Source organism: Silene latifolia, chromosome 9 (genome assembly GCF_048544455.1).
Source record: "Silene latifolia isolate original U9 population chromosome 9, ASM4854445v1, whole genome shotgun sequence".
Classification (NCBI taxonomy): domain Eukaryota; kingdom Viridiplantae; phylum Streptophyta; class Magnoliopsida; order Caryophyllales; family Caryophyllaceae; genus Silene; species Silene latifolia.
In genome coordinates, this window is record NC_133534.1 from 211426999 (window position 1) to 211441798 (window position 14800).

The window sequence follows — 14800 nt, forward strand, 5'->3', positions numbered from 1 at the left end:
GGATTGATGAGGATGCCGTCATGGCATTAACATGATGCTTTGGTGATTTTGAGGCTTCTTCAAGTCTAGCCATAGCTTGTTCAAACTTCAAATTGATTGTGTCAATGTGAGCACTAAGTTGAGCACCCAATTGAGTAACAGAGGCCACTTCATTCCTTCCTCCTCTAGTAGCCTTACGAGGTCTACTATATTGTGAGTTATGGACCGCCATTTCCTCAATCTTGTTCCATGTTTGATTGTCATCAACTTCGGTGAACATTCCATTTGATACCATGTTGAGAATGTTCCTTGAATCTTCAAATAAACCGTTCCAAAATTGTTGTACCAAGAACCACTCGCTAAGTCCATGGTGAGGACATGAGCGACAAATTCCCTTGAACCGCTCCCAAGCTTCATACAAATATTCTTCATCCCTTTGCTTAAAACCCGTAATTTGAGCTCTTAGCATGTTAGTCTCTTCCGGTGGGTAGAACTTTTTGTAGAAAGCTAGAGCCAACTTCTTCCAAGAATCTATTCCGAGAGTGGCGTTATCAAGGCCCTTCAACCATTGTTTCGCGGTGCCGATTAGAGAAAAAGAATATAAGACCCATCGAATTTGGTCTTGAGTCACACCGGTTTGAGAAATCACATCATAATAGTCACAAAAGATTTCCATATGAGAATGAGGGTCTTCACTAGGCATCCCCCCAAATTGGCTCCTTTCGACTAATTGGATAAAGGCGGATTTGGCAATAAAATTTCCGGTCAAATGTTGTGGTGTGGGAGTACCATTGGGTAGGTTCTCCTCGGTGGGTATGGAATGTGATGAAAATTTAGGCATTGTAGGTTGATTTTGTGGGGTATTTTGTGTTGGGTTCTCCTCACTGATGCAGGAGCTAGTAACCAGGACAACCAACTATTCCATGGTCAAGCAACTCAGGCAACAACAGGCCATAACCACTCCTACCTAGCCACTGATCAGTCTACTTTGCAGGCTCCTAAGTACCAGTACAAGGCAAATCACCAGCTGCCACCATGGCCAGCTGATAAAACACTCATATGAGCATCAAAAAGTCCTAGGGAGCCAGGTCAAATTCTCATTGCAAAGTATTGAAAAACCGGTCGAAAGCAAGTTGCGGGAAAGGAGAGATTCCAAAAAGTACATTGCCATTTCTGGACAAACCAAGGAAAAGCTGTGTGTGAGGCTTCTTTAACTTAAGTTTCCATATATCAGAGGGTGCTTGGACACTAAGTCAAGACCAAGGAGACCACTCGTCCTCGCATAAGCAGGAAAAGCAACAACTACCACAGAAAAGCTTGAAAGGCAACAAAGATGTCTTTGTCACACCGATTGTCCCTCGCAAACGCAATTTGTTTTCACTCTAGTTTACATTTATGATCTTTTTGCCGTTGTAATATATTATCTAGACTTTTGTCCTGACTTATGGGACAATCCTGGCCCTTAGATGAACCTTTTATTTCATGTTTAACCTAAAAGCAAGGCTTATATAAGGACCCTTGCATCAGACTGTTAGAGGCAGCTGATTTATAAATGAAAACCTGAGTTTTACTCTCAATTCAAATCTCTTAAATCTTATGTTAGAAACATAGGGTAGAGTCAGGCTTATTGATACTCTGTGCTTGCTGTGAGTATTGAATAAGAACCTGGTAATAGGGTGAGAACAGTCCTGTGCATGCTGTGGATTGTTTGAGCTTTATTGTCTGTTTCAACTCGAGTATTCCTGTGTTAAGCGGTGGTTTTCTTGAGTTAAACATCCCAAATTGTTTAGTTAACTTCTTGTGCTTGCTGTGGAAGGTAGTTGAACAATTATATCTCAAATTTACCTCCTTTACTTCACAATTACACCCACACATCACAATCTGTTCCTTCTCTGTCAGTTCAGGTTTAGTAATTTATTTAAATTACTTCTGAGTCTCCTAAAATCTTGTAATTTTCACAGAATTGAGCTAGGGTGTCCAGGGTAATTACTGCAAATTTTCATGAATTTAGGAGTCCAATAGAGTGCTGAAACCAAATTTAGAAGTTGGTCCTTTTTCCTGCCATTTCCCAAATTGTCAAAATATTGTAAGGGGTGGGTGTTTACACATCAACTTGGTATCAGAGCCAGGCTAAACACAATTCCATATTGTGTTTGTCTTGGGAATTGAGAGAATAGTGAGTTCATCAACCTACCTACATTAAAAACACAAAAACTAACCATGAGTGAAGAGAGACTAGCTGGCATTGAAGCCACAGTTGGAGATCTGGCCAGAAATATGGGTACACTGGTGAATGCTATGCATGCTGTCATGGAGAGAATCCCAAACCCAGACCCCAAGGGGCAACCTGCCAGAGGAAGGGGTATAGGGAGAGGCTTTGCCATGGGAGGAAGGAGATACCCACGACCAGAGGAAGAATATGGATCAGACTCTGATGAAAGCAACAGGACACAAGAAGAACATCTTGAGCAGACAGACTGACATATAAAGGTAGATATCCCTGAATTTTCTGGTAGTTTGAACCCTGATGACCTACTAGAATGGATTAGAGATGTTGAAAAAATCTTTGAGTATAAAAATTATAATGATGCTATGGCTTGTAAAGTTGCAGTCTTGAAACTGAAAGGTTATGCTTCCCTATGGTATGATAATCTTAAGCATCAAAGGTTAAAGGAGGGTAAGGATCCTCTTAGGTCGTGGTCCAAACTTAAAAAGAAAATGTTGGCTAAGTTTGTCACCAAAGACTATACTCAGGATTTATTCATCAAACTGTCTAACCTTAAACAGAAAGAGAAAACTGTTGAAGCCTATTTAAGAGAATTTGAGCAATTAACACTTCAATGTGAAATCAATGAAAAACCTGAACAAAGAATTGCTAGGTTCTTAGAGGGTCTTGACAAAAACATTGCTGCAGAGGTTAGAATGCAACCTTTATGGTCTTATGATGATGTGGTTAACCTATCATTAAGAGTGGAGAAAATGGGGAAAACCAAACCAGTTGCAACCAGACCCAAACCTGTTTTCAGACCTTATTCTGGTGTCAAAATCAATGACCCACCCAAAACAACCCCCCGACCCACTGTGGATAAGGGGAAGGCACCCATGAACCCCAAAATTAACCCACCCTTATCCAGAGACAAGATTAAGTGCTTCCAGTGCCAGGGATTTGGCCATTTCAGGAAGGATTGTCCTTCTGCTAGGGCACTCACTGCAATAGAGGTTGCAGAATGGGAAAGGGAAGGTTTGGTAGAGTGTGAGGAGGATGAGGCTCTTGTTTTAGAGAAGGTGGAGTCTGAGAAAGAAGCCAGTCCAGACCAGATTGTTGCTCATCCTGATACAGGGCACAGTTTGTTCCTTTGGAGGGTCATGCACTCTCAGCAAGCCCCCTTAGAGGCTGACCAGAGGTCTATGATATTCAGGAGTAGATGTACTATCCAGGGAAGAGTTTGTAACCTCATTATTGATGGGGGTAGCTGCACTAATGTTGCCTCCACCACCATGGTTAGCAAGCTGGGCTTACCAACACAAGAACACCCTAACCCTTACAAATTGAGATGGCTAAGTAAGGATTCAGGAGTGAGAGTTGACAAGCAGTGCATTATTTCCTTCTCCATTGGGAAAATGTACAAAGATGAAGTGTTGTGTGATGTGGTACCCATGGATGCCTGTCACCTGTTACTTGGGAGACCTTGGGAATATGACAGGAATACCACACACCAAGGGAAGGACAATGTCTACATATTCAAACATCAAGGCAAGAAGGTCACCCTGACCCCATTGCCACCAAACCAGAGGGACTATGGCAGTCCTAATGTCCCAGAAGAAATGAGTGGTGTGTTGTTCTTATCTGAGGCAGCCATGATTAAGGAGATCAGGCAAGAACAGCCAATTCGATCTTTGTTATCCAGGGAAGTAAACCAAGAAGAGAACACTATTGTGCCCACAAATTGTTGCCCCTTTGATTCAAAGGTTCCAGGAAGTGTTCCCAGATGAGCTGCCTAGTGGATTACCGCCATTAAGGGGCATTGAACACCACATTGATCTTGTTCCTGGTTCAGTGCTCCCAAACAAACCAGCTTATAGGTGTGATCCAAATGCTACAAAGGAATTACAACATCAGATTGAGGAGCTAATGACAAAGGGATTTGTGGGGGAGTCTCTTAGTCCTTGTGCAGTCCCTGCACTCCTTGTACCAAAAAAAGATGGCACCTGGAGGATGTGCACAGATAGCAGAGCTATAAACAACATTACAGTCAAGTATAGGTTCCCAATCCCCAGATTAGATGATATGCTTGATGAGTTGAGTGGTGCCAGCATATTCTCTAAGATTGATCTAAGGCAAGGATACCATCAAGTGAGGATTAGGGAAGGGGATGAATGGAAGACTGCTTTCAAAACAAAACATGGCCTGTATGAGTGGCTTGTAATGCCTTTTGGACTGTCAAATGCACCCAGTACCTTCATGAGATTAATGACTGAAGTGCTGAGGCCATGTCTAGGCAAGTTTGATGTTGTCTACTTTGATGACATACTGGTGTATAGCAAGAGCAAGGGAGAACATCTTAGGCATCTGGAAGTGGTGTTTAAAATCCTCGAGAGAAGAAGCTGTATGGCAAGCTGGGAGAAATGCACCTTTATGGCCGAGGAGGTTGCATTCCTGGGTTACCTGATATCAGGAAGAGGCATTTCAGTTGACCAAGAGAAAATTGCAGCAATGCAATCTTGGCCAACCCCTACTACAGTCACTGAAGTAAGGAGTTTTCATGGGTTAGCATCCTTCTACAGGAGATTTATCAAGAACTTCAGCACAGTGGTGGCACCCATCACTGAATGTATGAGGAAAGGGGAGTTTCAATGGACTGAACAAGCTCAGTAGTCCTTTGAAAAAATCAAGCAACTCATGTGTAACACTCCTATCCTAAAGCTACCTGATTTTGATCAGCTATTTGAAGTGGAATGTGATGCTAGTGGGGTAGGAATTGGAGCAGTACTGATTCAAAGCCAGAAGCCTGTGGCATATTTCAGTGAGAAGTTAAATGGGGCCAAACTGAAATATTCCACCTATGATAAAAAGTTCTATGCAATCATCAGAGCCTTGATGCATTGGAATCATTACCTTAAACCTAAGCCATTTGTACTACACTCTGATCATGAAGCCTTGAAGTACATCAATGGCCAGCACAAGTTAAATTTCAGGCATGCCAAATGGGTGGAGTTCTTGCAGTCTTTTACCTTTTCCAGCAAATACAAGGAAGGCAAGAAAAATGTGGTAGCAGATGCATTGTCAAGAAGGCATTCCTTGCTTTCAGTTATGTCCAACAGGGTTCTTGGGTTTGAATTCATGAAAGAATTGTATAAGGAAGATCCGACTTCTCGAGAGGAATTGATTACTCAGATCAAGGGCATAAGAACCAAGGAAGCAAATATCTACTACAGGAAGGTTTCCTATTCCAGGGCAACAAACTATGTGTTCCAAGGGGGTCTTACAGAGATCTCTTGATCAGGGAAGTCCACTCAGGGGGAATGGGAGGGCACTTTGGTGTCCAAAAGACCTTGGAGATATTACAGGACCAATTCTATTGGCCAAGAATGATGGGTGATGTTGATTATCCTCGAAGGTGCTCAAAATGCCAGCTCTCCAAGAGTTCTTTCCAACCTGGTCCATACACTCCCCTACCAGTGCCAAGCAAACCATGGGAAGACTTAAGCATGGACTTCATTGTGGCCCTACCAAGAACACAGAGAGGGAAAGATTCTGTAATGGTTGTGGTGGACGAGGTTCAAGAAGATGGCTCACTTTGTAGCTTGCAAAAAGACAGAGGATGCAGCAAGTGTTGCTGAGCTATTCTTGAAGGAGATTGTGAGACTCCATGGAGTTCCAAAACCATTGTATCGACAGGGATACAAAATTCATGGGATATTTTTGGAAGACTCTATGGAAGTTGCTTAAAACCAAGCTCTTGTTCAGCACCTCTCACCACCCACAAACAGATGGCCAAACTGAGGTCACTAACAGAACATTGGGAAGGATTTTAAGGTGTCTTGTCAGCAAGAGCCTAAAAGATTGGGACCTAAAGCTAGCAGCAGCAGAGTTTGCATTCAACAGAGCACCATCAACTGCAACTGGACACAGTCCTTTTGAGGTAGTCTATGGGGTCAATCCACTTATGCCCCTGGATTTATCTTCTGTACCCAAGGAAAACATCAACCTGGATGCCAAGAAAAGAGCCGAGCAATTCTTTGAAACTACATGAGACAGTGAAAAGGCAGATTGAAAGAACAAATGAACAATACCAGAAACATCTTAAGGTGTCTAAGGGGAAGAAAGAGTTTGAACCAGGGGATCTGGTATGGATACATCTGAGAAAGGAAAGATTTCCAGCAAAAAGGAAAAATAAACTCATGCCAAGATCAGATGGTCCATTTGAAGTTGTTGAAAAGATTGGGCCAAATGCATACAAGATTGATCTGCCAGGTGACTATGGGGTGCATGGGACTTTTAATGTGGGTGATCTCAGTCCATACTATGAAGATTCAGGAGATGAGGAGGTTACATGCTTGAGGACAAGCCCTGTTCAACCAGGAGGGGTTGATGCAGGAGCTAGTAACCAGGACAACCAACTATTCCATGGTCAAGCAACTCAGGCAACAACAGGCCATAACCACTCCTACCTAGCCACCGATCGTCTACTTTGCAGGCTCCTAAGTACCAAAGACAAGGCAAATCACCACTGCCACCATGGCCAGCTGATAAAACACTCATATGAGCATCAAAAAGTCCTAGGGAGCCAGGTCAAATTCTCATTGCAAAGTATTGAAAAACCAGTCTGAAAGCAAGTTGCAGGAAAGGAGAGATTCCAAAAAGTACATTGCCATTTCTGGACAAACCAAGGAAAAGCTGTGTGTGAGGCTTCTTTAACTTAAGTTTCCATATATCAGAGGGTGCTTGGACACTAAGTCAAGACCAAGGAGACCATTCGTCCTCACATAAGCAGGAAAAGCAACAACTACCACAGAAAAGCTTGAAAGGCAAAAAGATGTCACACTGACCGCCCTCTCGCAAACTCAATTTGTTTTCACTCTAGTTTACATTTATGATCTTTTTGCCATTGTAATATATTATCTAGACTTTTGTCCTGACTTATGGGACAATCCTGGCCCTTAGATGAACCTTTTATTTCATGTTTAACCTAAAAGTAAGGCCTATATAAGGACCCTTGCATCAGACTGTTAGAGGCAGCTGATTTATGAATGAAAACCTGAGTTTTACTCTCAATTCAAATCTCTTAAATCTTATGTTAGAAACATAGGGTAGAGTCAGGCTTATTGATACTCTGTGCTTGCTGTGAGTATTGAATAAGAACCTATTAATAGGGTGAGAACAGTCCTGTGCATGCTGTGGATTGTTTGAGCTTTATTGTCTGTTTCAACTCGAGTATTCCTGTGTTAAGCTGTGGTTTTCTTGAGTTAAACATCCTAAATTGTTTAGTTAACTTCTTTTGCTTGCTGTGGAAGGTAGTTGAACAATTATATCTCAAATTTACCTCCTTTACTTCACAATTACACCCACACTGTCAGTCTGTTCCTTCTCTGTCAGTTCAGGTTTAGTAATTTATTTAAATTACTTCTGAGTCTCCTAAAATCTTGTAATTTTCACAGAATTGAGCTAAGGTGTCCAGGGTAATTACTGCAAATTTTCATGAATTTAGGAGTCCAATAGAGTGCTCAAACCAAATTTAGAAGTTGGTCCTTTTTCCTGCCATTTCCCAAATTGTCAAAATATTGTAAGGGGTGGGTGTTTACACATCACTCACCTTCTCTTGCAAAAGGGTTGATGAACTCAATAGTTGGTTGAATATCCACTACCTCACTAATACCTCTCAAATTCCTCCTAGCAAATCTCATATTGTTTGTCAAGGTTCTTTCAATTTCACGGTCAAAAGGTAACAAATCACTTTGTGACCTTCTAGACATGCAAAATATCAAACAACTCGAAAACAATTAGAACAAACCTTTAGGAGTTTTACTTCCCCAAGGCAAAGAAAGACACAACTAATAACAATATAAGAAAATCTAAATCAAGTTAACACCGTCCCCGGCAACGGCGCCATTTTTTATCAGTCCGTTTCGTGTACACAATTTAATAGATGTTGTCGTTGGGTCACGTCCGAACCAAAACACAATTTATAGCTTCACAAACAACTCTCCAATTAGTAAAGAGGCAAGTAAAGGTCGAATCCCTAGGGACGGGAATTGAGATGAGATTTCTATTGAACCTAGTGGTGTCTTAGGGGTGTCACAATTTGGGTTGATGTAGAAGGTCACTAACTAAATAACAATGAAAGTAAATAAGCAAGATGAAATAAAAGGTTTGTAAACAATTGATAAAAAGCACTAGGGTGTCATGGGGTCATAGGGGAATCATGGGAGTTGATCATACAAACATGTTCTCAAATTATAAGCAAGCAATTATTTTTCGGATGGATTTAGTTGGGTTATATCTTACAATCCTAGGAAGGTTTGGGTCCCGGAGCCGAATCGATTGAATTTTACAACACCTACAAGTCGACTTAGTCTTCCCTACTCAACAACATGCATGGTGTAATGAGACTCGAGTTGGTTTATTTCTTACAAGTCGCATTGAAAAGATAGGTGATGGATAAAAAATGCAAGGATTCATAGGCTCACATTTCATCAAACATAACATGTGCATGAGTTGAGATCAAAACAAGCAAGCAAATAAACCATGAAAGCATATTAATTTAAGCATGAATCATTCCCCATGTTGGTTTCCCCTAATTACCCATTAACCCTAGCTAGGTCACTACTCACTCATTATCATGTTGATCATGCTAGCAAGGTTGTCAATCATACCAACAAAAGGAAACATGATGAATAAATGAAAGTAATTAACAATAATTAAAGAGGGGTTAAGAGAATTATACCTACTAATGATTCCAATAATAAAGCAAAGAATAAAAGAAGTACTCGATGCTTGATTGAGAGGTTGTCAATCTCCCAATAATAACCCAAATAATCTTCAATTACCCAAAATAAAGGATGAACAAAAGAGAGATTAAGGAAATAAAACTTGTATTAGAACTTGATTAATTGTTGATTACAATACTAAAGAGATATTTGATTGATATTAACTACTCTAATTATTGGTAAGAAGAACATCCTCTTCTAATTAGACTAATGGGGTATTTATAGTGGAAATTAGGTGGATGCAATAGGGTTAACTAAGGGCTAAACTAGTAATTACACTTTTTAGATTGAGCAGGGAGGAGCCGATATTTTTCGAAGGAAGGGCTTCTTTCTTTGTAGCTTGGAGAAGACGAAATTTATTTGATCTTTGGAATCGTGCGTATTGGAGTCGGGACAGGCGGATTCAGGCGGGGGAAAACGGGCGTCTTCAGGGGAATCCGGGCGGATTCTGGGGGCTGCTAACCCGGGCGTCTTTGGAGGAAGACGCACGGATTGTGCTTGTGGAGGACGGGCGGATTCGGGACAATCCGCTCGGATTGTAGCTCAGCACTATTTCTTCTTCTTTTCTTCCCTTTTCTTCATAAAATCCTTGGGGATTTCCTAGGGGATGCAAGGATCCTTTCTCAACATTGCTCATCTACTATCATATGTACAAAGGCCTTCTAATTTTGTCTCTCCTTGATGCTTGGTCATTGAATTTAATCAATTTAGTCTTGTTTTGCAATGAAAATACAAGATTTGCACTCCTTTCCTACCAAGGGATCAAAATCTCAAAGAATATGCAAAACAAAGAACTAAAGACAATAAATGACCCAAATATGCACTAAAAAGCATGGGAACAAGGCTAATTCGGGGGCTAAATATGCGCTAATTATGGTCACATCAGGTACTGAGGAGCAGGGAGAATGGGTGCACGAATCAAAGGCTAAGAATCCAAAGGCGGTAGAAGAATCAGAGCCATTGCTTCAATTATCAGACGAGGACGTTCATGATGAACTAGAGTATTGGAAACAGGCTGTGTATGGCTTCGTATTAGGAGCCAATCCACCCATGGCGGTTCTAGAAGGATATTTGAGGAGGACATGGCATAAGCATACCATAGATAAGATTTCATTCATGCCTAATGGGATATTTCTCGTCAGATTCCATACGAAAGAAATGCAGGACCAGGTATTGAATGAAGGCCACTATTTATTTGATAGTAAGCCAGTCATAATTAAACCATGGCAGGAGAATGTGGCTTTGGAAAAAGAGAATGTAAAAAATGTGCCAACCTGGCTAAGATTGCATCAATTGCCCTTGAAATTTTGGGGACAAAGCCTGCCAAAAATTACAGGACTGGTAGGTACTTTTGTCCAAAAGGATAATGCAACAGAGCTGAAGACTAGACTAGCATACGCTAGAGTGCTGGTGGAGGTACAAATTGACCAAAAATTTCCTGAAACACTTAAATTTAGTGATGAAAAGAAGCAACTGGTGGAGGTTAAACTTGAATATGAATGGAAACTAGTACTCTGCACTAACGGTAAGACGTTGGGGCATGATCACAACAACTGCAGGAAAGGGAAATATCAAGTGGTTCACAAAGTCCAATTAATTAAACCTGTTAAGCAGGTTTGGAGGAAAGTGGAGAAGCCCAAAAGTTCAGATCAGTCAAGCTCTAAAAATCTTTTAATCACACCTAGAGTTTCTGCACCTAGGGTGGAGGAAGAGCCTGTGCTGGTACAGATTACAGATTTTCCCCCATTGACAATGCATACACCAGTAAAAGAAGGAGGGACTAATGTAGTGCTACTTACTGATTCAGCAGGGAAGGGCACTAGTTCAGAGGGACACCCCAACCATAACCCTGATCAATGATTAAGCTGGGGTTTTGGAATGTGCGGGGTATGAATGGGAGGAGTAAGTAGCAAGTTATAAATAGATTTCTTATAGATAATAATGTTAATTTCTTTGCTTTATTAGAGACAAAAATCAAACCAAATAAATTGAACATAAACCATGAATTTTTTTAACAATTGGAGTATTTCTACAAACTCAGCATATCATCAAGGAGGTAGAATTTGGATACTATGGCAGGCTCATGAATGGGATATCAACTTTCCGGAATATGATGCCCAATTTATTCATATGACAGTTCTTCATAAGAGTACCAACAGACGTTTTTATGCCACTATGGTCTATGCTTTCAATGGAAGCACTGAGAGGCAATCTCTTTGGGCTAATTTAAGCAGACTGGCAAATAACATTCAAGGGGCATGGGCCATTGGAGGAGAATTCAACTGTGTCTTGACTGAGGATGAGAGAGTGGGAGGCTCAATCTCTAGGCAGGATGCAGAAGATTTCAGGCAATGCTTGCATCAGTGTGAAGTGATAGATAGCCTGACCATGGGAGCTCTATACACATGGAATAACAAACAATGTCCTGCTGATAGGGTATATAGTAGACTATATCGTTTTCTGGTGAACCAGGACTGGCTCAATGATTTCCCTCTTCTGTATGCGCACTATTTGCCTGAGGGAACTTTTGATCACACCCCTTGTGTGGTACAGGCTAATCTTACAGATGAAAAGAGATCCAGACCATTTAAATAATTTAACATATGGAGTCTGGCTCCCAACTTTAAAGAGATTGTTCAAGTTGGATGGAATTGTATGCAGACTGGAACCAAGATGTATGAGTTGGTTAGGAAATTAAAGAATCTGAAGCAAGGGCTCAAGCAACTGAATAAAACCAGGTTTGCTGATATTCAGAGCACTACTGAGGTGGCTCTTACTAAACTTACCAAAATACAGCAAACATAGGGAGTGAATCCTCAGGACCTAAGCCTAATTCAATGGGAATGGGAGGCTAGAGAGAGCTACCAACAGCTGGCTAAAGCTCAGAATAAATTTTTGCAACAAAAAGCATAGATGAAATGGACTGCAGATGGGGATGTAAATACATCATTCTTTCATGGTATCTTGAAAACTAGGAGGAGACAAAATCAGACAGTCCAGATTACTGATCATCAGGGGAATCAACATACTGATAAGAAGGGTGTGCAGGACAGGTTTCTAAATTTCTATACTCAGCTGTTAGGCAAATCTCACTCCACAACTCCTGTCAGCACTAGAGTAGTACAGCAAGGTAATAAATGTGATGAGACTCAGCATCAGATTCTACTAACACCAGTTACTGATGAAGAAAACAAAAGCACTATCTTCAGTATACCAAATGAAAAAGCTCCGGGTCCAGATGGCTATTCTAGTCAATTCTTTAAAGCTAGCTGGGACATTGTTGGAGGTGATGTATGTGATGCTGTCCATGAATTTTTTAGGAATGGCAAACTGCTTAAGCAACTGAATGCTACTAATGTTACATTAATTCCTAAAGTGCCAAACCCACTGACTGTGATCCAATTCAGTCCCATTGCATGTTGTAATGTGGTATACAAATGCATTTCAAAGCTTCTTTGTGCAAGGCTTGCTTTGGTTCTCCCTCATTTAATTTCTGTCACACAAGGAGGCTTTATTCAGGGTCGAAGCATAATGGAGAATATTCTAATCTGCCAAGATCTAGTTAAACTCTATGGAAGGAAGAGTGTCTCACCTAGATGCATGTTCAAAATAGACTTACAGAAGGCTTATGACTCAGTGGAGTGGAGCTTTCTTTTTCAGATGCTGCAGGAATTGAATCTCCCAAATGATTTTATTGCTCTCATTAAGGAATGTGTTACAACTGCAACTTACACCTTGAATCTGAATGGGGATAGCTTTGGCTGGTTTAAGGGACAGAGAGGATTAAGGCAAGGAGATCCTTTGTCACCACTGCTGTTTACAATTTGTATGGAATATCTGACCAGATTACTAGCCTACACCACCTCTACAATGAAGTTCAGGTTTTACCCCCTTTGTAAGTCCATGAAACTGAGCATCTTAATGTTTGCAGATGATTTGCTTCTTTTTTCTAAAGGGGATGTGGAATCCATTATGATCCTGCTACGTACTTTGTCAACCTTTTCACAAGCATCAGGACTTCAGATGAGTAGGGGAAAATCGAATGTGTACTTTAATGGAGTAACTAGTGAAATCAGAAGAGAAATAGTACAGGTTTCGGGATGTACTTTGGGCCAACTACCATTCAAATACCTTGGTGTGCCCATCAAACCATCTAAACTATCAATCAAAGATTGCCAGCCTCTGATTGATAAAGTTTTGGAGAGAATCAGACAGTTAGGGACAAAGAAACTCTCATATGCTGGGAGATTGGTTTTGATAAAAGCAGTATACAGAACACTACACTCTTACTGGGCTTCAATTTTCATTATTCCAAAGGCAGTGCTACTCAAAATTGAAGCAGTCTGCAGGAACTTTCTGTGGCATGGAGGGACTGAATATGCTAGGACCCCTACTGTAGCCTGGTCAAAAATTTGTACTAATCAGAATGAGGGGGGACTGGGACTGAGAGATGAATACACATGGAACAAAGCAGCAGTTGGGAATCTGGTTTGGTGGGTTCAGGCTCACCCATCTAAACTGTGGGTGCAATGGGTGCATAGTGTTTATCTGAAAGGACAAGGATGGGAGAATTATGATCCTCCCCAGGATGCTAGTTGGACATGGAAAAAGGTATGCAAATTGAAGAGGGAATTTCATCCAGCATATAATCAGAATGAATGGACAATGGTACTAGGCAAGGAATATACTATCAAAAAGGGGTACCTATGGCTAAGTCAAAACAGGCAGGATGTAAGCTGGTGTCATATTGTTTGGACCAAATGGTCAATTCCCAAACATAGCTTTATATCTTGGTTGTACTACCAGCAAGGTTTTAATACCAAGGACAAATTATTTAGACTTGGTATTAGCCTTGACAGCAGCTGCTGTATATGTGCCCAAGAAGAAGAGTCACCTCAGCATCTCTTCTTTAAGTGCCAGTACAGCATGAGAGTTATTCAGAGGATACAGGATTGGACGGGAGTGACTATGTCTGATGCCAACACTCAGAATTGGTGGCAACATAGGAGATTCACTAGACTAAAGAATGGGATATTGAATGGTATCCTCAATGCTGCCATGTACTACATCTGCAAACAAAGAAATGGGAGCAGGCATGAGGGTGTTATAATCAGTCCTGACAGATGTGTGGTAATGATACAAGGGGTTACAGAAGCAGGATTAAGCAACAGTTGCAGGGTACGATGTCCAGGAAGGATAAGCGTTGGCTTGAGAAATTAATGTAATAGCTTATACGGAAAACTATGTAGTATAGCATCTGAGTTTGTGCTAGAAATACGTATTGTGAACTTTGTATATGGTTTTTTGAGCTTCAATATATTTTTTACATTTTACCAAAAAAAAAAATTTGGCACATAATTGGCATGATAGACACATATTATAATGCTGCATATTTCAATTGTTGAATGTCTTTTTATTTATATAATTTTGAATTATGTAATTTTATCTTAGTATGGCCTTAGTTTTAATCGATATTACCCGTAATGAAAGGGAATATTGATTCGGTTGTAATTTAATGTGATCTCGTATCACTTTTATTTTTACTAGTTTATCATTTTACAAATGTATAATAGGAATAGCTATGTATTTTTATTATTATTTGTAATTCCGGAGTTCCTTCAAGACGGTGCCATTCGGAAAGGTATTCCGACAAAGACGGTGTTGTTGGGAGGCGTGCCACTTAAAGATTCAAGGGACCAAAGGAGTTGGTTTCCGAATATGTAATAGATTTTTTTATTTTCTATTTTAGGAAGGCCATGCTAGGAATTTATTATAATTGCTTTGCATTTATTTTAATATCTTGCATGCATTGCCAAATCGCCATAACACATGC

The 14800-nt window shown here is 40.6% G+C and overlaps 2 protein-coding genes and 1 non-coding gene across 3 annotated transcripts; all 3 read left to right on the forward strand.

Moving 5' to 3' along the window:
- The first annotated feature begins 341 nt into the window (after nt 1-341).
- Nucleotides 342-448, forward strand: LOC141604424 (small nucleolar RNA R71). Its single transcript, XR_012526124.1, has one exon. It is a non-coding gene; the product is annotated as a small nucleolar RNA R71 (small nucleolar RNA).
- Nucleotides 449-2571: 2123 nt separating this feature from the next.
- LOC141602187 (uncharacterized) lies at nt 2572-4855 on the forward strand. The gene is made up of 2 exons (XM_074422494.1): nt 2572-3854; nt 3949-4855. The coding sequence occupies exons 1-2, from the start codon at nt 2572-2574 to the stop codon at nt 4853-4855; spliced, it is 2190 nt and encodes a 729-aa protein (XP_074278595.1).
- A 6113-nt stretch (nt 4856-10968) lies between these two features.
- Nucleotides 10969-11772, forward strand: LOC141602188 (uncharacterized). Its single transcript, XM_074422495.1, has 2 exons — nt 10969-11514; nt 11629-11772. The coding sequence occupies exons 1-2, from the start codon at nt 10969-10971 to the stop codon at nt 11770-11772; spliced, it is 690 nt and encodes a 229-aa protein (XP_074278596.1).
- Nucleotides 11773-14800: the final 3028 nt, after the last annotated feature.